The sequence below is a fragment of the Equus quagga genome, chromosome 5 (assembly GCF_021613505.1).
Source record: "Equus quagga isolate Etosha38 chromosome 5, UCLA_HA_Equagga_1.0, whole genome shotgun sequence".
Classification (NCBI taxonomy): Eukaryota; Metazoa; Chordata; class Mammalia; order Perissodactyla; family Equidae; genus Equus; species Equus quagga.
Window position 1 is genome coordinate 35584571 of NC_060271.1, and position 25788 is coordinate 35610358.

The 25788-nt window shown below is 54.4% G+C and overlaps 1 protein-coding gene across 1 annotated transcript in view; it reads right to left on the reverse strand.

Moving 5' to 3' along the window:
* The window catches only part of IGSF21 (immunoglobin superfamily member 21), a 237547-nt gene that overhangs the window by 111675 nt on the left and 100084 nt on the right, over window positions 1–25788 (reverse strand). Inside the window, exon 2 of the mRNA XM_046663094.1 lies at window positions 23791–23903. Coding sequence (XP_046519050.1) covers window positions 23791–23903 — 113 coding nt within the window. The remainder of the gene's footprint in view (window positions 1–23790; window positions 23904–25788) is intronic.

Genomic DNA, 25788 nt, shown 5'->3' on the forward strand with positions numbered 1-25788 from the left:
CTCCATACCTCTTCTCCCACTTTTCAGCCCAGGGGTTTAAAGCAGAAGCACTGGGACCATCTGCCTGGGTTCTAGTCCAGGCTCCAGGACTTAGAAGCACGAGCTGAACTGAAGTACCTAAGCCTCAGTTTCTATATCTACAAAATGCTGACAATAATAGAGCCCGTGTCATAGAGTCATTTGAAAGATTAGAGATCATTTATAAAGTGCTTAGCGTAGTTCCCAGGACACGGAAAGTGCCCCCAAAACATTACTGATTAGTCCCCATTAACCCGACCTCTGCTCCTGCGTGGGCTTTCACCCAAGATGCCCTCTCCTTTCTCTCCACTCTCTCCTGACCCTGCCCACCTCTCAAAGCCCAGCTGAAAGTCTGCCCTTTCCAGGAAGCCCTCCTTGACCAGCCTCCCTCCACTTTCTCGTTTCTCTCCGTTGCTTTGTGAGCTCCTAAGGGTAGGGGGAAGTTGAGGAGGCCTTGGCCTCGCCCTGGAGCCTGCAAGGCGGGAAGGGCCCAGTTACTGTGGATGGTTGTCCCTGTCAGAGGAAGTGGAGACGGCTGTCCCAGAGCCCTCATTGCTCGCACCTCCCCTGAGCCTCCTCTTCGAGATAAAATGTTAATAATAAAGTCATGTCGGACTGGCCGTCCCTGTAATTGGTGCTTTGGCAAAGGATGGATTCCCTGCCAAGCATTAAAAGGCTTTAAAATTCTCTTTATTGAATGACCTCTGAGAGCCCATGCTGGGTCCCCGGGGCTGGCAGGAGCCAGCCTGGAGGTTCCCTGGGCAGCACTACAAAGAGGTGAAGGGGCCCCTGCACCTGCTGAGAGGCTGGTGGGCTGTAGCCAGAAGCCTGGGGTCCGGCCCAGCCCTCAAGGGAGTGAGTGTTCCCTCTCTTATTCCTCTACATTTGACCCAAGGCAAACAACAGAGGCCCATTTGGGTGCCAGGAAATAGCGCAGCCCCACAGATGACTCAGGAAGGTTGGGTTTGCTGTGGTCCCTTGGATCTCTGGGCATGGTGGCCAGGATGCTTGGTTGCACCTTACAGCAAGGGTGGTGGACCCTACATGGTAGATGAAGATGCCAAGAAAGGCTTCCTGATCTCGGGGGAGGGGGATGCCTTCATCCTGGCAGAGTGAGTTCTTGAACTTGTCCCAAGCCTGGAGGGGCTTTGACAAGATGACAGAGAGTCAGCACCCAGGGCTGTGAGTGTGAGGGGTGGGGGTGGGAGGAGGCTTGGCAATTCTTCCCAGTAATTATTCCTCTGGCTTGAGCACCTCCTAGGCACCAGGCTCTGAGCTCAGGGCTTTCTGCCAACACCATCTCCTTCAGTTCCTCATGACAACCCGTGAGGCCAGCATCATTAGCTTCCTTTTCTGAAAAGAAGTCCAGAGTTCAGAGAAGTTAAGTAACTAATTCAAGATGGAGCAGTGGGCAAGTGGCGGAGGTGGGATGAGAAGCCGTGATGTTTCTCGCAGCCCATACGTTGCTCCTCTGGAGCGTGGGGACAGGCAAGAGCAGCAGGGGGCTCCGGCGAGCAAGCCCCAGTCCACCATTTCTCCTCCTCCCCTTCCACTCAGATCCCACCAGATATGAGAGACAGAGAAACCTTGGCCCAGGCTCTTCCCCAGCTGTTTGTACTCTCGGACTTGCTGGGAAGAAGAAATCCAGAAGTCACCTGTGCACAAGGAGGGACAAGGGGTTTGCAGACCCAGGCACTGGCCTCTGTTTAGCTAGCAGCCACCCGGCAGCTGCGGCAAGTCCAGAGCCTCCTCCAGCCACCCCGCCACCAGACAGATGCAGAGGCCTCTCTGAAGGCCATTCAAAGCGAAAGCTCCAGGGTCTTATGATCATGTCTTTTCACAGCATTGTCAGCGACTTCTCAGCCTACTGACCTTATGGAATCAGAGAAAGAGCCATTTGGGAAATTTGACTCCATCCTGCAAAGGAAAATTTAAATGCCTTCATTGTGGGATTATAATAAGAGAGCTCGCATAGTGGGGGCCTGCTGGTCCGGCATAGTACCAGGTGTTGTATCAGCGTTACAATATCTGTCCACTTCTCTGCGTCCCCATCACCACCACCCACGTGCAGGCCACCATTGTCCCTCATCTGGAAGCCTCATAACCCTTCTCTCTACCCCACTCCTGTGCCTAGCAGAGACAGTGCTGGCTCATCACCAGATCTCGCAGTGTTCTCCTCTTCCAGGGCATCCCAGAAAACTACATTTCCCAGCCTCCCTTGCAGCTGCAGCTTTGTGGCTGGGTTGTGGCCAATGAAACATGAGCAGAAATGACCTAAGCCCCTCCGGGAGTGGCCCGTAAGAGCAATCACAGGACTCTCTTGCCTTTGTGCCGCTTTTGGTGGTAGCCATGTGTAGTGAGAGGGTAGTGCCACAGATGAAACGAGCCAGGATCCCTGAGTCACCTCACGGAGCAGAGCTGCCCGAAAGAGGCACCACCCAGATCCAACTTTTTGTGAACAAGAAACAAAGGTTTGTTGCATCAAGCCCCCGAGATGTAGGGGTTATTTTGTTAATGCAGCATGACCCGGGCTTCCTGACCCGCATGCTCTCCTAGAGTCCAGCTTCTGCACAACAGCCAGGGAATTCCTTTCCAAACGTAAACTTGAATTCTTTTAAAAACACGGTGTTCCCCCACTGCACACTCTCCCCTAAGTCCTATATTACACTATTAGTAAGATCCTCAAAGCACCGTGTGGGGTCTCCTTGTCTCCCCCCCACCCTCCGTGTTCCAGGCACATCACACTCTGACCTCCGGCCAGCGCGACCCAGCTCATCCCTTCCGTCGACACCTTCCCTGCCCGGAATGCTCCTCCCTCAGATCTTTGCAGGGCTCCTCCTTGTCACACAGAGCTCCGCTTCAATGTCACTTCCTAAAAGGCACCTTTTCTCTCTAGCCCATCCAAGAAGACCCAGTTACTCTCTGTCACATCATCCTAAATTATCTACACCACACTTATCACTGTCTGATATTTTCTTGCTAATTAGTTAATTAATGGTCTGTCTCCCCGCCCCACCCTCCTGGAGCAGAAATATTGCGTGTCTTATTCACCCTAATATTCGGTGCCTAGAACAGTTCCTGGCAACACCTTGTAAGTGCTTGTGGATCGGGAACATTAACTTTTACGGCCTTGCGAGGTGGGAGTTACCATCTCCACTCGGCACAAGAGGAAACTGGGACCCAGAGAGGTGACACCCAGGGAATGGCACAGCTCAGCTTTCAGCCCGGCTCTGTCTAACCCACGGCCACCCTCTCTCGACTTGATAATTTTTACCTCTTTTGAAGCTATTTTAATTACACGAGGTTTATGATCCAACACACAGAAGGGAAGTTACTCTGCCTAGCAATTTCTCTTAACTCAGCCCTCGCCGTCAAGGGTTCCCAGTCTGATGGGGGAGACGCGGGCCTTTTCTCCTGAAGGAGCACACAGGCTGAGGCTGAGGACAGAGTGCTCGCCCCTGAGAGCATCACAAGAGCATTTACAAAGCGACATTCAGTGGACAGAACACGTGTGTTCACCAGGGCCTCTAAGAAGTCTGCTCTGTACAGACCGAATGAAGCGAGAGAGAGAGCAGGAGAGGATGAGAGCGAGGGAAAGAGAGACAGAGACAGAGACAGAGATAGACAGAGACACACGGAGACAGAGGGAGCCGTGAGCCCTGGGGCGGCCGCCCTGCCTCCCCGGGGAAAGGAGGAGAGCAGACTGTCTCATGCACGAGCCGACAGAGGACTCGGTCGCTGCCAAGGCATCCCCTGGCAACGGAAAATGAGCCCGGGAACACACAAAGGAAAGGTGGTCGGGAGCCAGGGCCCGGGGAGCAGGTTCTGACTGTCGCCAGCTGCTGCGCCAGCGGGCTCCCTCGCAGCGTCAGCTGCCCCCCTCCTCCTCTGTGCGTTGGCGCTGGGAAGGGGAGGCAAAAGCTCCAACGAGGACAAACGTTGGCAGGTTTTATGGTTTAAGGCTGGAACTCCTTCTCCTGCCATGTGGCTCTTCAGCCACATCTCTAGTCTCAACCAGAGAGATTTAGGGGTACAGGGAGAGGAGACGCTGCTGCCACAAAACTGGGCTTGGCTTTTGGAGTGGCCATCTGACCGTGCTGGCCACGCTCTCCGAGCTCAGGAAGACGGCCCCGGGACCCACACTGCTTTGGCACACACGGGTGCCCCTGCCTGGACCTCTCACATCTCCTCTCACCTTCTCCTTCTGGTGACGAGGTGAAGGCGCCCACACCTCCAGCCCACCTGGGATGTCACCGCCTCCCTGAAGCCTCTTCAAATCCCTCCCACTCAGCAGTTTATGCCCTCTGCTGGGCATCAGCAGGCCCCTGGCCACTAACCCACCCCTGACACTCTAACCCCCACTGCCAGTTCCCTAACTTGGGCGGCCATCATTGCTTGCCTCCAACCTGGAGCCCCTAACCTGCCCTTGGGGTCCCCACCCACCACCCAATCCAAGTTCATGGACCTCACGGCACGAGTGATCAAACAGACTGTGCTGGCTGCTGCTCTGCGTCAAAGGGGCTCCCCTGGGGCTTCGGGATTTTAAGTTCAAGCCTCTTAGCGAGATGAGCACCTGCGCTAGGTCCCGCTCACCCTCCAGCTGCTTCCTGCCACGTGGCATCCTCAGACTGCGTCTTACCAATACGTGGGTCCTAAGGACCACACCAGGCACAAGCGATCGCACTGAATGACTTTCTCAAGGCCCCAGGAAGGAGGCTGGCTGGCTGCTTTGGCAGCACTTTCCCAGCCCCTACCCTCTGACCTTCTAGAAAGCCACAAGAGTAAGCTGCCCTGTTCTAATGGAAAATCCCAGCATCTCTTTTCTACAAAGGCGATCTATAAATCACGCTGCAGAGCTTTACCAGCGCCACAGAAATCAGCCTCCGACTGTTGGCCTAAACCCCTTGCATTGTGCAAAGTCCTGAGACAACAGAGGGGTTAATTCCGGCAGCTGGAAACGCGTTGCCATGTCTCCCTTCAAAGTCGAGTCAGCCAGCCCAGCTGGGCCCCCACCGAGTGCATAGCCCCGTGTGGGGAACGTGGAAGGGACAGAAGGGAGGGAGAAACCACAGACTCAGCTCGCGGGAAATCTGTGATCTCACTAAGCTGGTTGCCTCTCCTCTGGCCAGGTTCCACAGGCATCTCTCTCCAGGGCTGGGGACACCCCTCCGTGCTGTGTGGACACTGCTCGTCCTGGGCTTCTTCATTTGAGTGTTTACTCCTCTTAGCTCCTGATTCTATTTGCCTGGGCAGACTGCACGCGTGTGTGTGTGTGTGTGTATGCATGTGCGTGTGGGGGGGGGGAGGGGAGGCACGCGGGAGGAGCTAACATTTTGGAGTCCTCCCTAAATAAGCATGTCAACACGGAAGACAAACTGCCAGGGTTCGAATCCTGCTTCTTTAACTTACCAGCTGAATGATCTTGAGCAGGTTACTGCCTCTCTGTGCCTGAGGCTCCTCATCTGGAGAATGGGGACAAGGGCAGTACCTACCCATGGGCTGCTATGAGATTAAATGAGCCAATATATACGAAGCACGTAGTGTCTGGTCTATAGTCAGTGCTCAATAAATATTAGCTTCTACTGTTATTGTTGTTGATATTAGCTGCCAGACACTACAGTGGGCACTTTCCAGAATGATCTCATTGTATCCCCTGATACCCCAGCGGGGCCTTATTTCCCTCATTCTCCAGGCGAGGGCACAGAGGAGGCCTGGAGAGGCCTGTGACCTGCCACAGCCCCTGGCAGGCCACGGCCGAGCCGACGCTCAGAGCCCAGGAGCAGATGGAGGGAGCTCGCCTCCTGCTCTCCCCTCCGACGCCCCCTCTGCCAAGCGCCCTGGGAGCTCACACGCATGGGGCGCTGCCCTCAGTCCCCACCACCACCCAGCATGGCCAAGACAGGCAGCGGGTGGGACCGCGGCAGTGGGTCCCAGGTGGGGTGTTGATGGCCCAGAGGAGAAAGGGGATGCACCTACTGCTCCACCCCTTGGCACAGGCCGGAGCACCCGTCTCGTTTCCGGAAGCCTGACAGAGCCGGCTCCAACCTCGGGTCACTGAAGCCACTGGCCGCTGAGGGGCGGGAGAGTCACATCCACTGACCGTCTCAGGGAACAAGGAAAAGACCAGGGTGGGGCTCTGAGGTCAGAAGGACCTGGGTTCGAATCCCAGCCGGGCAACTTTTGGGAAATCACGTCCCATATCTGAGTCTCAGTTTTCCCGTCTACACAGCAGAGCTGCACGTGGTTCCTACTTCAGGGGGTGTATGGACACCTCTTAGCTCAGTGCCTAGCACGGCACAATCAAGGAGGACTCCTCCTCTCCGAGTCCAGACAGCTCCCAAACAGCCTCAGCAGCTGAGGAATTTCCCACAAGCTTCCAAGAGCCTGGGCGGGGCAGGGGTCTGCCCGGGACCCCAGGGGGCTGCCTGTGGCTTGTGTGGGCAGGGCAGCTCTTTGGTGCCACAAGGACATGCTAGACAGCTGCCACAAACCCACAGAGTGGTTTGGTGTGAATTAGTAAAAGGCGCCCCAAGCAGGGGCTCGGTGATTAGAGCCCAGGCTGCGTCAGGCCCCTCGGCTGTCTCAGTCGGGTGCGCAGGGAGGGCACAACTCCAGGGACTCCACAGCAAGATGCCAGCTGCCACCTTTTCAGGAGACCAGAGGAAGCCCGAGGGGACGAGACCACAGAGGGGGAGTCTGGAGGTTGGAGTCCTCAACGCCACAAGGATAATTAAGTCCACTGGCGTTAGGCGAAGGGAGCTCACACGATGCGTGTTCCGAGGGGTGTGAAATGCCGGGAGGAGGGAGGCAGGCTGTCTGTCCAAGGATGAGACGGGGTAATTAGCCCCAAAAGACAGGAGCGAGACACAGGCAGGAGGGCGCGGGGCCCGAGGCAGCAAGAGGCATGCCGGGCAGGGAGGGGGGCCTGTTGGGGACTGAGATGCCAACAGCGTCTCAGGGACACGCATTCAGGGAGCAGGAGGGCACCTTCCACAGGCTCAAGCGGAAGCCTGGGACCAGGGCACGCTGAGCTCCATCTCAAGCCCCTGGACCTGAGACGCTGCTTGAAAGAAAAACCAGAACTCAGACCCTCTCTGATTTTCAGTCCAAGTGAGTCCCAGATTCCAGGACAAAAAGAGGGACAGAGGGCTGGACAGTTCAAGGCCAAGTGTCAGGGCATCTATTTTCACTGTCGCTGAGAGAAATGACCAGTGCGTTTCAGAGTTCCGGCTTCCCCTTAGGGTCAAGGTTAATTCCTCTTGCCCCCGAAAGGGGAGAATCAGCAGCTCGAAGGCGGCCTGGCCTGAGGGTCAGTGGTGTTCGAATCCCGATCGGAACCTGAGTGGCTCTGGGACCTGGAGGGATGGCTTCCCTTCCTCAGGCCTCTGTTCTCAATGTATCAGCCCAGGAGGGGAGGGTACCCCAGCCCCTCACCATGCCGAACTAGAGTAACCCAGGAAGCAGAGCTTCGCTCAGCGCCTGCACACAGTAGGCACTCAACACATACTTGTTCACGAATAAATGCAATATATCCGAAAAGTACAGGAAAGAAAGAAATAAAAATGTCAGCTGGGGAGATGGAATGCCTGGACAATGCAAGCAAAGCCACCACACACTTATTAAAGTGAACAAACGAATTCACCTAATTTGTAGGATGCAAGATAAAGCCCCCAAAAATCAATTGCATTGCATCTCACATCCCAGAGACCCATAGAAAATCCAATGAAAAAGATTCCATTTATAATAATAAAAAATAAACATTTGAGAGTTCTTTTAATTTGAGACACAAGATATTTGTTTAAAGAAGTTATAAAAACCCCATGGAGGTTCGATATTAGGAAAACCATCAACATAATTCATTACATTAGTAAATTAAAGGAGAAAAACCATATGATTACTTCAATAGGTTCTTAGGAAGCATTTAATTAATTTTTCCTTATAAAAACCCTAGGTGAAATTAGAATGGAAGTAAACTTCCTTTATAGGACAAAAATAGTACTTATCAGAAACTAGCAGCAAATATCATATGCCAGCTTGAAATAATAAATGCGCTCCTATGAAAAGCAGGAATAAGACGAGGAAAGAGTTTACAAGCATTCTGGAGGTTTTAGACAATGAAATAAGGCAAGAAATTAAAATAAATTCAATAAGCAACAAAACACTAACATTTAGATAGTGCCACGCACTGTCCTAAGTCCATTATGTGAGATGAGAAAACTGGCGCACAGAGAGGTTCAGTAACTTGCCCAAAGTCACACAGCTTGTAAGTGGCAAAGCTAGGATTTGAATCCAAGAGATCTAGCCCCAGGATATGTGCTATTATACATTATGAGACACTGTCTCTCAGGTGTTAAAAGAGAAAAGTTGCCACTATTTGCAGATAATATAATTGCATAACTTTAAAAATCCACAAGATTGAAAATATTTTAAAAAGTGTACTAGAACTGCTAAGTGTCAGTAAGATGCCTGCATAACAGACAAACATGCAAACGTCACCATTGCCTTTACTCCACCCAGCAGAAGCTCTACCGTAGCGCCCAGCGTCCTGCCGGGGACACAATGGGCTCTCGATAACCCCTTGTTGAAAGACGAATCGACAGAACGCAGCATCGTTTGGAAAGGCCAAAATAGTTCAGCGATGCAGCGGGAGCTCTCTGAGGGATCCACGGAAGGACTTCCCTCGAGCCTGCAGCTGGTCCCCTCCAGCACATGCTCGCAGAGGCAGAGGAAGGCCCCCAGCATCACTTGGAACCGCTCCTTCGAAGCAGCGATCCCTCCCCGTTGGTCTCAGCCCCACAGCCCTGCGGGATTGCATTGTCTGCCCTGGAGACGGTGAGGGAGCGGAAGTCCAAGCCAGCCTTCCCTCAACCCAGTGGGCGGGGGCCCCTCCCTCCTTCCTGCCATTACTCTGAGTTTTATAGGACTGCTGGCAACGGACGGAGCGCTGCCCTTGAATCTGTCCCATAGCCTGTGTTCGCGGAGAACCAGAGTCGCATCCCCAGAGCTAACACACCACACACTGAACTGGCAACAGTGAGATTTGTCATCCAGACTGGGATGCTTGTGAGACTGTGAGAGGGGCGCTCCCTACCATTTACCCTCCGTTAACAACCACAGTCTGGACTGTTCCGGGCAGACGGGGCTGCACGGCCGCTCGCGCTGCCCTTCCCCAGTCGGTGCTGTCATCACCAGCCCATTTCACAGACACTGGAGGGGGAGAGTCCTGGGAGGAGGAGGAGGCAGACAGAGCTGGAACTAACTCAGATCTTTCTGCCTCCAGCATCCCTTTTGCTAAGCGGCCTCTTCGCCTCTGGTCCAGACTCCTTGGGGCACAGGCTGCTCCTCTTTGAGACGTCACCAGACACAGGGTCCTGCACACTGGGAATCGGTCGGGTGAGCTTGGACTCAGCACAGTGGACTTGGGGCGTGTTTAGGGAAGGCCAGCGAGGCGGGGGTCGGGGAGGCAGAGGAGAGGAGAGCTCAGGGAGGGGCGGGGCCAGAGCGGAGCTCAGGGGGTTATTATAAAGTATTTGGCCAACCTAAGAATGACTTGACCTGGTCCTGTTTCTAAGAGCTCATTCTGGTGGCTGCGTGGACACTGGATTAGGGATGAGTGAGGACAAGAGTGGGAGCCGGGAGTGCCATTAGGAGGCTGCCCAGTCTAGGTGGTGACGGAGGCTTCCGAGAGATGGTGGCCAAGAGATGAGAAGCAGCAGGTGGATTCAGGGCGTGTTTTTGAGGGTTGACTAGACGGAAGCCTGTAGGGTGGGGTGGGCACAAAGGAGGGAGGAGACAGGAAAGATCCCTAGGTTTGTGGCATAAGGAAGCAGGAGGAGGATGGCGCCGTTTACTGAAATGGGGAAGATAGGGAGGAACAGGTTTGGAGGAGAAATACAGCATTTTTGCTTTGGCCACGTCAAGTCTGAGATGCTTATCAGCCACTCTGGGGAGGGGTCCAGAGACTGGTAAATTGGATGCTGCTGCTCTTTTGCTTAAGATCCTTCGAATGCTCCCCGTGGATGTAATCCAACCTCTGTCGCATGGGACCCCAGACGCGGCGTGTTCCGCTTGCGTCTTGATTGCCCTCAGCCGCCTCCTGCCCCCGTCCTTTTCTCACCCTTCACCGAGCGCCTGTTGGGATCTCCATGGGCCACCTCTGGGCCTCTGCACCCGCGCTTGCCTCTGCTCGCCGTGCCCTGGCCCCTGCTCATTCCGGAACAGCTCCAGACTGGCTGGGGCTCCTCTCTGTGCCTCTGCGACACCCTGTCTCTCCCAGCAGCCCGCCAGTCAGGGCCGGCGTCTCCGAGTGATACCCCAGAGCCCTGCCCAGGTTTCCTATAGGAGTAAGTTCTAGACGCTAAGGAATGAACTGGAGCCTGGCTAATTCAGCGCCCACCAACGCAGACAGGCTCCACGTCTCTCGGCCTCCAAAGCCCTGGCTTTGTGGATTTGATGTTCAGAGTAAACAGGGTTAAGGGGGATGTGGAAACCTCTTAAGGAAATAAACAGCTTTCCAACACCCTCGATTATTTTGGAAGCACCTGCTCACATACTATTAATGCGCCAATTAAAATGATTATTATAACCATTACAGCAGTCCCCCAAGAACCACTACTTGACAACACTTGTTCAGACTCATTTGAGTTACTCTACCGCCTGCCCAAATAACAATAATAATGATAAAACTTCACTTCTTGAAGGACAGTCTCCAATTTCAGCTTTCACTAACCCAGGCCACCCATCTCCCTCACCATCGGGATCCCTGAGGGCCGTGCGCCCGGATTCCAAGAGGACCCGGCTCTGGGTGGCGTCACCAAACGTTCTCTAACACTCAGCGAAGGAGCATGGGCAGCACCCTCGAGAGGCGCGCGTGAGGGGCCACGGGGGAGGCCGTGTCCCTTCCAGCTGTCTATTCCGTGCATTGGTCTCGGGCTGGGTGAACCGCGCTGCCTGTGTCATCTCCGCGGGCAGAAGCTGTGTTTTCCCTCAGGTCCTGCTTTGACGCTGACAGCCTCCGTGTGGGTCTGTGACGCCGCCCCTGCAGACAGGCGGCTGCAGCTGTGGGATGATGGGGGCAGCCCGAAGCAGCCCAACCCAGAACGCTCCCCGCCCAGCCCCACCAGCCCTTGCCGCCCCATCCCCGTGGCAGAGGCTGTGGAGCTTCCCAGGGCGAACCCGGAAGGCCCCTGTCCGTTCTGTGAGGACACAGAGATGGTTGGGCTGTAAGGGGAAGTCAGACGGGCCGGTGTACAAACCCTGCTCCACCTGTCTGTCTGTGAGGCTTGGGGCCAGTTACTTAACCTCTCTGGGCTTCAGTGTCCCCAACTCTGAAACAGACAATAGTACCAGCATCAAATTCTGTAAGGATTCAAGGAGGTGGTTTTGTAACGTCCCTGACACAGCGCCTGAGCCACACCACAGCCACGGCCTTAACGATGAGGACGAGGAAGAGAGAGGCTCCCCAAGCCAGAGGGTCTCCTCCCCTCCGAGGCCCAGCCCTCGGCTTGCCCGTCTCTCGGGGGAATCCCTTCACCCCCAGCGTGGTCGGCACGGCCTTCCATGGAGCACCGCTCTGGAGTCAGACTGCCGGGTTCCAAGCCTGACCCGGTCCCACTGCAGCAGCACAACTTTGAGCCAGTTCTGAACCCCCCGACCCGTTTCTGTGGCTCGGAAGCGAGAAGAACGGGCTCACCGGCCGGGCCCTCTCTGCTCTCGCCGTCTTTCCTCCTTCTGCGCCGGGCTCTCTGAGGCCTCCGAAGGCCCGCGGCTGCTCCCTTCTTGGGAGCACCCAGGCAGACGGGCCTCGAGAGGCAGGTGGGGACCCGACCCCGCAGGGCCGTGGGGGGCTTTTGGTCTTTATCCCGAGAACCATGGGGAGGCTTCTCAGGGTGACAGGGACAGACGTGTGTACAAGGCCTTCTGGGTCCGGTCTCACCCACTTCCTTCTTTCTCCCCCGCCTCTCGGCTCCCAGGTGTCTGTGGCCTCACCTCCTCGCCGGTTCACTCAAGGGTGGGGCACCCACATGAGTCGGATTCCCAGAACATTCCCAATCTCCCCTCTCCTGGGGAATCTAGAACTTTCCAGGTGACGCCTGGTGTCCTACACTTGGTGCGTGAACAAGCTGGTTTGGCTGACGCTCCATCCGCACCTTGTCATGACGTCGTCTCTGGGCAGCTGGATTTGATGCAGCAGAGACTTCCAGAGCTGACTTGGACGGCGTCATCCCACTCTGCGTGCACCTGCCCAGGAAGCCGAGGGGCCTCGTTACATCTGACGGGCGGCCGCCCTAAGATTCACTGAGACACTCCAGGCACGGAGAATTCACCAGTCCCCAAGCAGCCCAGCATTGCTGAGAAGCTCTAATTGTGAGAAAATTCTTTACCTCCTCAAGTAAGAGCTTACTTCCGTGTCCCTCAGAACCATATAAGCTATTCATTCATTCATTCATTCATTCATTCATTCTCTACGCTGTCTCTCAGATACAAAGACAAACAGGACATCTGGTCCTTGCCAACAATGGAAGAGAGACTCTCAACTATTACAACCCATCCTCTTGTTGTGAGTGCTCGGCTAGCAGATACCTGTCCCTTTTGGGGGCAGTCCCCACAATTTCAAAGGAGCATGTGTTTGACAGTCTTTTATGTAATACCTATTTCCTCTGCTTAACTACAAGCTCCAGAAGAACAAGGCCACGTTGCTCTTCTTCAGTGCTCTATTTCCATGCTGGGCACATAGTAGGTGCCCAAGAAGCATCTGTTGCTGAAATGAACATGTGAGTCCAGTGCGTTAAGCCGTAGGGCAGACTTCTGAGCATTGTGAGAACCTCACGCGGCCTGGGTCATGGCAGTTGCATGGGGAAGAAGATGGAAGGTGGAAAGGACGAGGAGAGGTCTCTGGGGGTGACACTGCGGCTGAGCCTCTGAGGGCAAGTCGGAGTTCGCCAGATTGGGGGGGTGGCGGGGCATCGCAGGCAGAGGAAGCAGCCTGCATGTCGGGGCAGAGTTGGGAGGGAGCACAGGCACGTTCTGAGAACTGCACACAGGCCACGGGATTCGAGCGGTGGGTCCCTGTGGGAACGTGGCAGGAAGCGAGGCTGGAGAAATCAGTCATCGGAGCCTGAATCAAGAAGGACCTTGCATGCTGGGTCGATGACCTTGAACTTGGTCCTTAGGATGACCGGGAGCTCTTATGAGGACAATCAGATGTGTGTTTTGGAAGGGCGCCAGGCTGCGCCTGTCTACCACGGGGAGACTGTGCATCTCTGGGCATCCGTGATCCAGGGCATCTCTGAGTCTCCCAGTAAGAGGACACAGTCACCCTTCACACGGGGACTGCACATCCAACACGGAAAAGACGGGGAGAGGAGGAGGGACGTAGGAGGGAGGGGACCCCGAGCCGGTTTTCTGGGAAGCATCCTTCATTTCAGTCACATTATCTTACTCTGTTGGCGTGCCGGAGCGGAAATTCACCTTAACCCTTCCTGACGAGTTAAGTCAGCCCCCCTGTCGCTCAAACCCCGCAGGACTAAGTCAGGCAGAGTCTGCTGGAAACCCACTCTGGGCTTAACGTGGCTCTGGAGTTCACTGGCTCCGAAGCCCCAACAGCAGCTCAGGCCAGGATCTCCAGCCCTGATGAAGAATTGTCCAAGCCTCATGCTGGGGGACGCCCTGACCTGTAAGCGCCAGCCTCTTTCCCCACCCCAGGGGCCTCTACAGGAAAGGAAAGGAGGAGAGAGGTTGGTTGTAAGGTGGGAAGGAAACAGCACATTCTGTAGAGACCATCTCAATCTACCCTTTTATTTCACTGATGACGATCCTGAGGCTCAGAGAGGGGAAGTTATTTGCTCAAGGTCACACAGCAGGATGTTTAGTCCCCAGGTCCCTACTCTGTGCACTTGGTAACTGAGGAAAATTTCCCCAGAGTGAGCCAGTCATCAGCACGTCCCACATGGATCTGCCAGTCTACTGGGTCTGTCACAACCATCCAATGGGAGAGCTGCTTCCTGGAGGAGTCCATGTGTGGCCCAGTACAATGTCTTGTTATTTGGGTGTCCACACCAATGCTGGCACCCCCTCTCAACAGTTTGGGAGCCAAGAGCTCTTATCAGCCCCATACGAAAGCATCTGGGCAGAGAAACGGTCTCATTGTCAATATCAGAAACCTAATCTTAATCCCGCAAAGAGAATGGATTTCTCTGGTCAAAACACCTCCCCTGGCGCCAGGGAGAGCGGTGACGTGCTGTTAGAGCGAGCCTCTCCTTTCTTCCCATCGTATCTCCTTTTCCCATCCAAAGGCATCTACGCACAAAAACAGGCGACTGGCCTGTGGCGTCTGGACTGAGCCCCACCCCGGCCACTCTTCCCATCTTGGGCCGACGGCAGCACCCCTGCCCCCAGGTCCCCAGGATGCTCCTGGACCCCAGGCTTCCTGACGCGGCCTCGTAGCCCCTGGGTCTCCCAGATCCATCGTGAGTGTGGACCGTGATGACCCACGGGTGGAGTTAATGACACCCCGTGCATTTCATATTCACATTTTCCCCCATTCAGCAAACACCCGGACACGCACTGCTGCTGTTCCTGAGCTCTTCAGGGGGTGTCACAGGCCCCTTCGAGAACATTCAGTCCTTTCCCTCCAAAGACACACACAACATATTGGCATACTTTCTGGGGTTCGAAGCACCCCCAGAAGGCCACCCACGTACTCTCTAAGGATCCAGAGACTCCATGTAAAGCCCCTGGTCTGGGGCCTGCCGGCACCATGGCACACATAGAGGACCAGATAAATAAAACTCAGCCACAGACACCAGGACGAGCCGGATAGCAAAAATGCCAAGTGGCATCTCTCTAATGGAAGCAGGGACAAAACGCCGGGGGGACACAGCCAGAGGCTCTCTGAGTCCCGTCTTGGTGAGCGAGGCCAGAGGCTCCACAGAGGGGAGAATGACTGAGATCTGGCCCCGCGGGAAAGACAGGATAAGGTCACAAAAGCGAAACCTATTTGCCCTGCGCCGTGGGTGATGGAAACAGCTGGTCTGCAGATGTCTCCTTTGTCTCACACGGGCCCCTGTGAGATGCCTGGGGGACTCAGTCAAGCCCGTCGGCCACATGAGGAAGCAGATCTTTGTAACTCGATGATGCTTGCTGGTCTGGACGCTCTGCCTGAGAGGGAAGTGCGTCCACCTCCTTCTTTGTATCTCCAGCCCCAGGACCGAGCAGGTTGTGTGAATGGCTGTCATTGTCCAAAGGCCACTGAGTTAACTGATGGTAGCACTGGGGTCTCTCCTCCAAATACCAGATGCATTTCTTAATCACTCTAGAACCCCCTAAACTCTCTGGAAAGCCACTTGCACATTCTCGAGGAGGAGAGCAAGGCTGCCGCCGGTTCCAGATTGTAAGGAGGGGGTAGTTTGGAGTAGATAATGTACTTGGTAGCTTATGATGGCTGTGCAAACCCAGATGGACCACACAGAAGCAATCATGTCTTTACGTTATCTGCAAAGGCTTCTCCAGAAGTTCAACGTCGGATCCCTTTAATAGTCCAAACCTCAAGGCCACGCCACAGCTGGTCTCAGTGCTCTCCTCAACCCACTCTAGCCAGGTTTTTGCCTCCACTAACCCCACAGAGGTAGCTCTTATCCAGGTCTCCACTGGGCTCCATGCCGCCAAATTCATGGTCATTTCTCTCTTCTCATCTTAAGTCACCTTGCTGCAGAATCGGACACAGCTGACCAGCTTCCTTGGGATCTGGGACACCCCACTCTCCTAGCGTCCTTCACATCCTGCTGGCTGCTCCATCAGTCTCTTGGCTGGTCTACTTTTCTATCTCTAAATCTTGAGTGCCCTAGGGTCCAGCACTGGGTGCCCTTCCCTTGCCGCCCTGCCCAGGTCATCGCATCCAGGCCCGTGGCTTTAGATCCACATACTCGGATGACCCCCAGGTATAAATCTCCAGGCCTGACCTCTGCCCAGAATTCCAGACTTGCAGCCTCTGCTGCTGCTCTGACAGCTCCCTCGCCATGTCTGAGAGGCACCCGAAACCTCCCATGACTGACAGAGGATCCCTCCCGCCATTCTCCTCCCGCCTCCCTCCCAGTCTCAGGAAACAGCGTCGTCCCCCCACACCTGGCTGCTCAAGCCTGAAAGGCAAGAGTCGTCCTGAGTCTTCCGTCCCCTCATCCCTCCCAGTGTTAGCAAGCCCTTCAGAAGCTGCCGCAAGTCACAGCAGAATTCTTTGCCCTCCCGTCATCTCCACTACCGCCTCCTGCTCCTCACCCAAGCCACTGTTGCCTCCCGCCTGAACTGTTACGATAACCTCCAGGGTGGTCTCTGCTTCCAGTCTTGCCTCTCCTACAGCCCATTCTCCACCCTCAAGTGACCTTTTAATAAAGTCAACCAGATCCTGTGACGCCCCTGCTGAAAACCCTCCACAATCCCCTGCTGCCCTTAGAGTGACGCCAGAGCCCCAGGTCCCCGGAGCACAAGGCCCGGCGTGAGCGGTCCTCCCCATCTGTCTCGCTTCCTCTCTTCACTCTCCCCCTCCCTGGCTACATTCCAGCCACGCAGGGTGCTCTCTTTTGGTTCTTTGAACATGCAAAGCTTGTTCCCAACATGGGCCCTTTGCGTTGGCTCCTGTCTCTGCCTGGGGTGCTCCATCTCCTGCCCTTGGCATGGCAGGTTCCTCGTTGCCTTTGAGATCTCGGCTTAAATGAGAGTATTTCCTGACCATCCCTTCCTAGCCCATCAGCCTGTGTTAGTTACAGGCACCGCCCTCATCATTACCTGGTCTTTTTCTTGCTCATCTGTTTAGCTCCTCCCCCAAGGTAAACCACGAGATTTTGGGATCTTCCTTGATGGGCCCCCAGTGCCTACGACCATCCAGCTCAGTACCTAGGTGCTGAATTGATGTTGAATGAATGAATGGAGCAGCTCCCTCTGTCAGAGTCCCCCAAATACCAGAACGTGGTCCCTGGCTGGGCCAAGTGCTGTACAATCACCCGGAGAGCTCGTTAGAAGTACAAATGCCCTGAGGTCTGATCCTGGAGATTCTGGTTCGATAACTGTAGAATGAGGCTCAGCCATCAGTATGTTTCTACGGGCGCCTCTGGAAACGGTAAGGGGCAGTCAGAGCGGGCAACTCCTGACCCTTTACAACCAAAGTTCCATTGAAGACCAAGGATCGGGGCCACAATACTTGCGATCCACACTCTGATCTCTGAGGGGAGCCCAAGGTTTCTCCCGTTACTCCACCCCCAGAAGGAGGAGCTATGTGATACGTGGGTCTGGGATGGACACGACCTAAGGCGGAGGGTGGAGTAAAAGCATCGCAACGGAACTAGACTTGGAAACTGGTTCTGATTTCCTCTTTACGTGTCGTTACATTTATCCCACAATCAGCTTGCCTTTCATGGGCCCTCTCTCTCGGGTTCTCTCTTTCCTCTTACCTGTCTGCTGTGACGAGACTGGGCATGGGATATTCCTCATCAGAGAGTGTCTGCCCCCTTGCGAGGCCAGGGGCAGAGGATGGAGGCCTCGACGAGGCAGCTTGGACCAGCGTGGACCTCTGTGCCAAGGTCTCTTGTTTTCCTCACTCCCTTCCTCCTCCAGATCTTGAAGCTGTAAGATCTGTGAGCTCACAATCAGGACGGGGACCTAGGAGAGTAACAAGGAGCGGCCAGCGTGAGTGGTTTCCAGGCTGGGCTCGAAGCCAGAGGGGTGAAAGGGTCGGTCCAGCCCAGTTCTCCAGGACGTGGGCCCCGGTCTCTGCTCATCACCAAGAGTATACCTGCCTTCTTAGCCTTATGACGCCACTGGACTGTAATGTCCCCTTATGATCATCACTTTCTCTTTTGTTTCAGACAAGAAAAGATTGTCAAGGACTGCGACTAAGAGAGAGCCAATGCCAGTAAACCATTTTGAAAGAACTCCTTGCTTCAGAGAGAGCTAAGATCCACTGAAACGGCTTAGCCATGTGACGATATTTCCAGGAACTGAAATCCAGTGAGTTCACCAGCATAACCACACAGGAACAAAGAGTGTACCGGCTTAAAGTGTTGTCTCTGCCTGTCCGCCTTGGGAACGTAGGATGAAATTCAAGGAATCTGATGTTGGTGATCTTCCCAAACAACTTCCACTCTTGTTTTGTAGTTTCCCCTTTCTGGGTCCCTTAAGTACCAAGAGACATGACCGGCCAATGGCTACCATTTATGGAACAGGTGCCACAGTGAGCCAGACATGGCTTGTTGGGTTGCAGACGTCTCACGTCAGTCTACAATGTCGGTGTTGTCCTGTCCGATTTCACATGAGGTTTTTAAACGCAGAAGGGTTAGGTCACTGCCCAAGGCACATACTCCAAACTCATAGACAGGTATTCTGATGCCTAAGCCCTCTCTTTCTCCCTTACCCCTCCCAGCCTCTGGGTCAATCCTTTCTCTAATGGTCCAGAGCAGCCTTAAACCCTCACTGCAGAGGCCCCAAGGGGGAGCTCCCCCCAGCCAGGCGGCATCATAGAGGCATCTACACCACAAACAAGCACGAGGCTCACGTGCCCCGCAAGGTGAAAGAGGCGAGATAAGGGGCTCCTTAAAGTAGGGGCGTTATCGCTGTCTGTAGATCTCTTCTCTCTCTATCTCACTCTGTGGCTCTCTTTTCTGTGGCCTTGTAACCTGGGCCCAGCGCAGCTCTTGGGAACAAATTGCGAAGGAAAGACGCAAAACAAAGAAGAGATGATAAAAACTGCTGTGAAAAGTTAAATTCCCATGATTCTCTGTGGCTGTTAATGGATTTCTATGATATACACAGACCTCTGGCTTTGTCTGCTGGGCAGGTGACCTCCAACTAAATGAGTTTAGTCAGTGTCCCCTAACAAGAAATGTTCCTGTTTCTCCACACTTCACCAAGCCCCCTGAGTATACAGAGACCCTCACTCCCCCACAAACAGACAGATACCATCAGCTGTGCGCACATGCCCACCTGAGACAGAAGTGGGCTATGCAGCCCCACCTGTCAAAACATGCGCACGCGTTTGTGTTCACAGCTCTCCTGTTCGTTCACTTAAGGGTTCACTGGGGTGACTCTGCAGTAGGCGTTGCAGATACAGCAAGGAAAAGATGCAGCTTTCGTGCTTGAGATGCTCACGGCCCACTGGACAGACAGGCGTTTTGACACGATGAGGTAAGAGCTGCAGCAGAGACTCACAGAGGGGAATCACGGAGGAGAGAGTGTCTAGAACTTTCTGGAGAAGTCAAAGAAGGCAAAATGAGCTGAGACATAGTCTCTTTGGATGGCCTCAGTTTCTTCATCTGAAAAAATAAGCTTAACAATAGCAGCCACCTCAGAGTGCCAACATGAAATGCAATGTAGCCTTGTACATAAAGCATTTGACCCAGCGCCCAGCCTGAGTAAAGGCTCAGTGATGTTAACCACCCACATTAGTATTAGCAGCATTACTAAATGAGCCCCCAGTTGTAGGCGTAAATGCACAGAAATTATTAACTAAAGGATATTATTTATCATTCACTTTCTAGAACTAGGTCCCGAGTTTGACGCTAGGGTAGTTTGGTTGTTAGACGACAGCTTCCTACTGGCCAAGTGTGGAATTGCACCTCTACTCTATTAGCCACTATGTATTTCCGGGAAAAAAAAGAAAGCTATGTGCCTGAGCTGTGAAGATGGAGCCTTGGAAACTCAAATCTGGTGAGAGAAACCCAGGCAGGAGTGAGGAGAATATGGGGAGAAGGTGAAAAGGCTGTGAGGCATCCTGGAGTTGAACTGGCCTTCGATAGACAACTATGATACCCAGCATCTTAGGGGCCTGGCAAATCTCTTGACATCTTCTCTATGTTTTCAAAAAAGCCTTTTGAGAATGATGACGCCTTTCCAACCTCCCACCCCCCACAATCTAACAATGGCAGGTTACAAAACAAATAAAATTTGTTTTTCTGAAATTCACTTTAGAGTGAGTTTGCCTGGAAAGCTGGCTCGGTGAGAGGTCCCCGATATTCCTTGTCAGGAAAGCACAGTATATTCCAGAGGCCACAGAAAAAACTTTCAAATACCTATAGCAGGCCGCCCAGTAGAACTTTCTGGGATGGCAGGGATGTTCTATGCCCGGTACTCTGCCCAATATGGTACCACTAACTATGGGTGGCCAGTGAGCTCCTGAAAAGTGGTTAGTCTGACTGAGGAGAAGGATTGTTATTTTAATTGGATTTAATTAAATTTAAATAGCCACATGTGACTAGTGGCTGCCATATCGGACAGCACGGACCCTGGGGCTCGGATCACATATACTTTCTTGAGCCTTTTCTCTAGTTTTGGCATCTTCTTCTGCAAGTTGGCCAGACCCAGTGGCAGAGTGTCCAAGGCACAGGCCTGGCCAGCTCCTCCCAGCACCGGTCCCCACCTCACCCCTAAGGGATCCACAAGGCAAGACCTTCCCAAATGTCCAGCCAGAGGTCTCGTTAACCCCAAGGGGTGATCCCCTTGGCTTCAGACAATTTCATCAGCTCCCCCAATCTATCCAAAGAATCCAGTCCATTCACTAGTTTCCAAAAGCTCAGGATGACCCCACTGCTAAGATGATGTCTTTGGGACCAGAGGGGCGGCCGCTGCGCTTTACACAGGTTTTGGGCCATTTTGTGCCCCCTGGGCTGAACGGGCAGAGGCAGCCTCATCACAATGCCCTGCTTTTCCCTTCTAAATGGATTGGAGACACAGCCCTGGCTGGGCCTGTGTACCCTATTCATCTCCTTCCAAGCCAGGCTCTGTGAGCTCATTCACGGAGGATGGGTGAAGGAAGCGGGGACGCCAGCACACATACAGAAAACAATGCTGGCAGCTCCTTTTTTGGGGGTGGCCATGGGGACACAGAGATGGGGAGATGAAGCTAGGGGGTTAGTCTTGCGGAGAGGGGGCTCTGACTGAGAAAGGAACCTGGGGCTCCCGTAGCTGCTTCTCCCACCCCCTCCAGAAGCCCTGCCCCAGCCTTGGCTTCAGGAGCCCCCATCTTGGTAAGTGCTTATCTCTCTCCGTTCAGCTGGCTCCTTGGAAAAAGAGGCGATGGGGAGGGAAGAACAGAGTGACAGCAGGCAAAGAGAGAACTGGCAGCATGGAGTCACTTCCCAGGAATTCCCTCCTGCCCATAGACAGGCACGCGAGGCTCCCCAGGTCCCAAGGAGAGCCCCAAGTCAGCTGAGCTGCTCCCTCAGTCCAGCTACAGAAGCAAAAAGACCCAAGTATTTGGCTCTGGTGGGCAATTTGCATGTAATTTGCATACATCTGCATACCCCCGCTCCAGAAGCCCTCAGTCAAAGGATGTGAAATGAAATAAAATAAATTAATTAGTGCAGCCTTCCATGGCCCGTTATGCAGGGCCTGACACCCTAAGAGATGTACTAGCTGAGTTTTAAAGCAATCAATGTGATGGCAGGCTAAGATGGAGAGAGATGGGGTGGGCGGCTGAAGGGGAGTTCTCAGCTTCCGGGGTAGAAAAGGGAGGGAAAGTGTCCCTCTGAATTGGAAGCCTGGCACTGTCCTCCTGCCCCAGCCCTGTCCCCCATCTTCAGAGAGCACAGCGTTGACCACATGGAGGCCTGCTCCTGGTTTCCTATCTAGACCTGGCACTGGCATTGCCTGGCAGCCACCTCTGCAGAAAGATTTTTACCACGGATGCGGTAACATTCGATTTCAAACACAGGAGAGAATATTTGCTCCAAGGGCTGGGAAGGCAATGAAGTGCCACCAGCATTTTCCCGTCTCCAAGCTCCCTCCCACCTTCACCCCCACTCACTGTTACTGTTGGGTCCCCATGTTTCTCTCTGCCAGCGGGGCACGCCCTTCACCACCCCTCACTCCCATCCCATCTACGGATGGTAGAGGGAGATGCGGCCGCATCGTCAGCAGTGAGCTGGAGTTACTTCAGCCCCGTCCTCCTGCCAGGTGCTAATGAGAGGCTCACAGCGTGTGTCAGCCAAGCAGTTCCCATATCATGTAAATACGTCTCTTAGGATTCAGTTTGTGGCACTATTTAACATATGCCTTGACTTCCTCCAGGCCCGCTGATCTATCCAGGATAGAAACCTCATTTAAAGCTGGGGCCCCGCGGGGTGCCAATTGTTAGGTCCACACCTGCGGGGTCGCACACTGCCACAAGAGCTGGGGTGGAGGACCTTAGAGCTGATTCCAAGGGGGAGGGGCTACCATACTAAGATGGAGGACAAAGATTTGGGTTAAAAGGAGCTCAGGTCACAGCCAATGAAATAGCCACAACAACCAGCAAATGATGACCCCAAGACCAAGAATGCAAGACAACAGCAAGGACAGGGTGTTTAAAGTAAGTCTGGACCAAGAGCGAGAAGGAGATTGAGGAGTGCAGCTCTGAGCCAAACCTGCGAATGGTGAGTGTGCCCCAGCGCGGCCCTGTGACCCCGGGTTTCCATGCACAGCACGCGGATGTGGTACAGCATGAAGGAGCAAAGGAGTCAGTGCCAGGATCACGAGGCTGTGCCCGCCCCGTCCCCCACCCCTCTCCTCCACCCCCATCCAGAGCAGCTCCGTTTGACTGCGTCATCCATTGGTTTCGTCTGAAGAAAGGGGGACGCAGCTTGCAAGGGTTAGAGAAGTGTTGTTTTCCATCAGGGGTTGGCAAACCATGGCCAGTGGACCAATCAGCCCACAGCCTGGTTTTGTACGACCTACGAGCCAAGGATGATGTTTCACCTTTTCTAACGGTTGAAAAAAATAAGGAAGAAGAACATTTTGCGACACATAAAAATTATAGGAGATTTGAGTTTCGGCACCCATGAATAAAGTTTTACTGGAACCAGGCCACGCCCTTCCTCTGACACACTGTCTGTGGCTGTTTTCCCACCTACAACAGGAGAGCTGAGTAGTTGCCACAAGGAGCATATGGTCCCCAGAGAGGGAAATATTTACTATCTGGGCCTCTCGGAATAATCTTGCCAGCCCCTGTTTTACATCAGGGAAGGGGAGCTCTCCGCCTACCCCACTCCCCACACGGCGGTACCTTGTGCTGTGCAGACTTGAGCACAGGATTGCAAGAAGAACGTCAGTGACAACTGGACCTTCTTCTGAGCCTGGCCACCTTCCACTCCCTTGTGGCAAAGGGAGACCAGGCTGGGATGCTCGGTCCAGACACACGAAGGTTTCCATCAGCGGCTGAAAAGGCCAACGCTTGTGCCTAAGACCCACAGCTGGTCCTCCTATTGCCAACACTTGGGACCTGGGCAGGTGGGCATCTGCACATCTCTAACAACATCGCACCTCAGCCCTAAACTCAGGGTGTCAGGCCAGGACTAGCCCTATACGAAATAGAATAGGAGGCAGGCTTTCTCCGTAATCTGGTTTTGAAGAAGGTGGGAGGCTGTCCTGTCCTTCTCTCTCCCCTACCAAAAACACGACCCAAAGACTACACCCAAAACGCCATCCTTCCACATTCCTTCGATGGGACACTGCTGTAGGGTCCGCAGGGACCTTAGTGACTCATGCTTGGTACTAGTGGGGCTTTCTGAGCACAGGGTCACGTCAGGGACACAAAGAACAAGATAGATTCTGAGGGCAGAACACAAGGCTGGGCAAAGCGGACTTTGAGGAGGTTTCGGCAGAAGACAGGGACCCGGCAGAGGGCACAGGGCAGCTGGGGGCTGGGTTAGGGCTGAGGCCATAGCCAAGCCTGTGAGGGTCTCCAGAGGTGGTCTGGGGACTTCACCCTCAGCCCTGGCTGTGGGCGCAGAGGGGACAGTGGCAGCAGCTTACCCGGTACCACACGATCTCACGCATGCGACCATCCGTCTTGAAGTTACACTTCAAGGTCACGGCGTCTCCGGCCACCACGGGTGGGAGGGGCTCAATGTTGACAGTCAAGTAGGCTGTGGAAGAAAGGAGAAAGGGACAGTGAGGGCACGAGCTGATCAGGAGCAGGGTGGGGCTGACCGGGGCGGGGTGGGGGAGAGAGTGGATGCAACCGTGGGGGGTGCTGTTCACGCGGTAGTCTGCGTGATGGGTGACTGTGGGCCTGAGTGGGGCTCCACTGACCTCTTCTTCCTTCCCATTGACGTCTGCCTCTCTGGGAAGCTCTTTGGCTCCCACGGAGCCCTCCAACCTGAAAACATTTCTTGGGAGGAATTTTCCCATGAAAATAGGACCTGCTGGCACTTGGAGGAAGTGCCCCGATGTATTTCTACAGGATATCCCAGAGAAACGGGCCTGTGGTCAAACAGGGCCCCTCCATCCCCCCTTTAGAGAGTCGCAACATTCGTGGGTGAGTAAGCCCTGCAGGAAAGGAACTCACTGAAATGCCTTTGAGCTAGTGTTTCCAAACCTCCCTGACCATCGGCCCCTTGGCCATCCCTCAAACCCCACCAGGAGCCTACGCAGCCAGGGTCGCGTGAAGCCCACATTGGGATATGGCGTTCCAGGTGCCCAGACCCCTCCACTCCCAGCCTCATAACCAAATTACTCCCGGAGAGAAGAAGGGAAGAGAACCCTGAGATACTGTTGTTTGCTTCCTGAGCCCCCAAATCTCCCATCACACACACCCTGCCACCCAGAGGGAGACGTAGTTCCCCCCTTGGCCATGGCGGTGGTGATGGTAGTGGAGGGAGAGGGGAAGGGTGGGCCAGCTGCCTGGAAAGGGGTCTCAAACCTCTGCAATGCCCAGATGATGCCGCTCGCCCCCAGCTGCCCCTGGGAAAACCTCCCAGCCCCCAGGAGCTGGGACTCTTGCCCTGCAGCCACCCCTGGGGAGCACTGCTACCTCCACACCAAAGTCCAGCCTGGCCAGGCCTCCGACCCACTCCTCTGCCTCCAGAACCCCAGCCCAAGGGGCGGGGCGCCCACTGCAGCTCGTCAGGGGAGCTCATTCTTGAGCCGATTGTCCAGGCTCATTGTTTTGTTTCCCACCAGCTGATGTCCAGCCATTGATCTAATGGATCAATCCAGTCCGATCGTCTTAATGAGAAAACTAGCCAGGATGGGTTCGGGGATTTCAATTGTGCAGGCAACCTGAGCGGATCGAGCCCAGGGGCCTGACCCCTGCCTGGAACTTAATGGTTACAACACTCCAGAAAAAAAACCAAAACAAATAAGAATCAACCTTGGAAGCATCAATTTGGAAGCTGGAGTCAGACTCGACCTGCGTGGTCCGAGCTTCAGGTCCCAGTGCCCAGGTGAGGGGTAAGGAATGGGGCTTGCCCCTAGGCAGCCTCTAACTTAGGCCAGAGGACAGGTGTGCAGGGAGCCCAAGTGGTCCATGAGAGCAGCAACTGGAGCTAACTGGACAGGCAAACCTTCTGTGTCCTTTCCTCACTCATTCAGCCCCAAAGTTTGCTGCCACCTGCTCTGAGCAGGCCCCGGGCTGGGATCCAGGAAGCAGGGTGGCTTGAACATCGTCCCATTCTCCAGGAGCGCACAGTGGGGGGACAGGTTCACCACATGTTCACACTCAGTGGGCCAGGGTGATGTAGGAGGGAGGTGGGGGGCTGTGGGAGGGGAAAGGGGAAACCTGGCCCAGCCTGGCTGACCAGGGAAGTCCCCAGCCCAGCTGGGTCCCAAGCCACGACAAACAAGGAGGCCACCCACAAGGGGATGAACCCCATCGAGAGAGGACCCTGAGGCAGGCCAAGCCGAGTGTGAAATGGTAACAAGGGCTCCTGTTTCCATGGCGCCCACTCTGAGGCCACCGCTGGGCTCAGTGCTTAAGACACACTCACTCATGCAACTGGCACGACAATCCTGGGAGAGGAATAAATATTA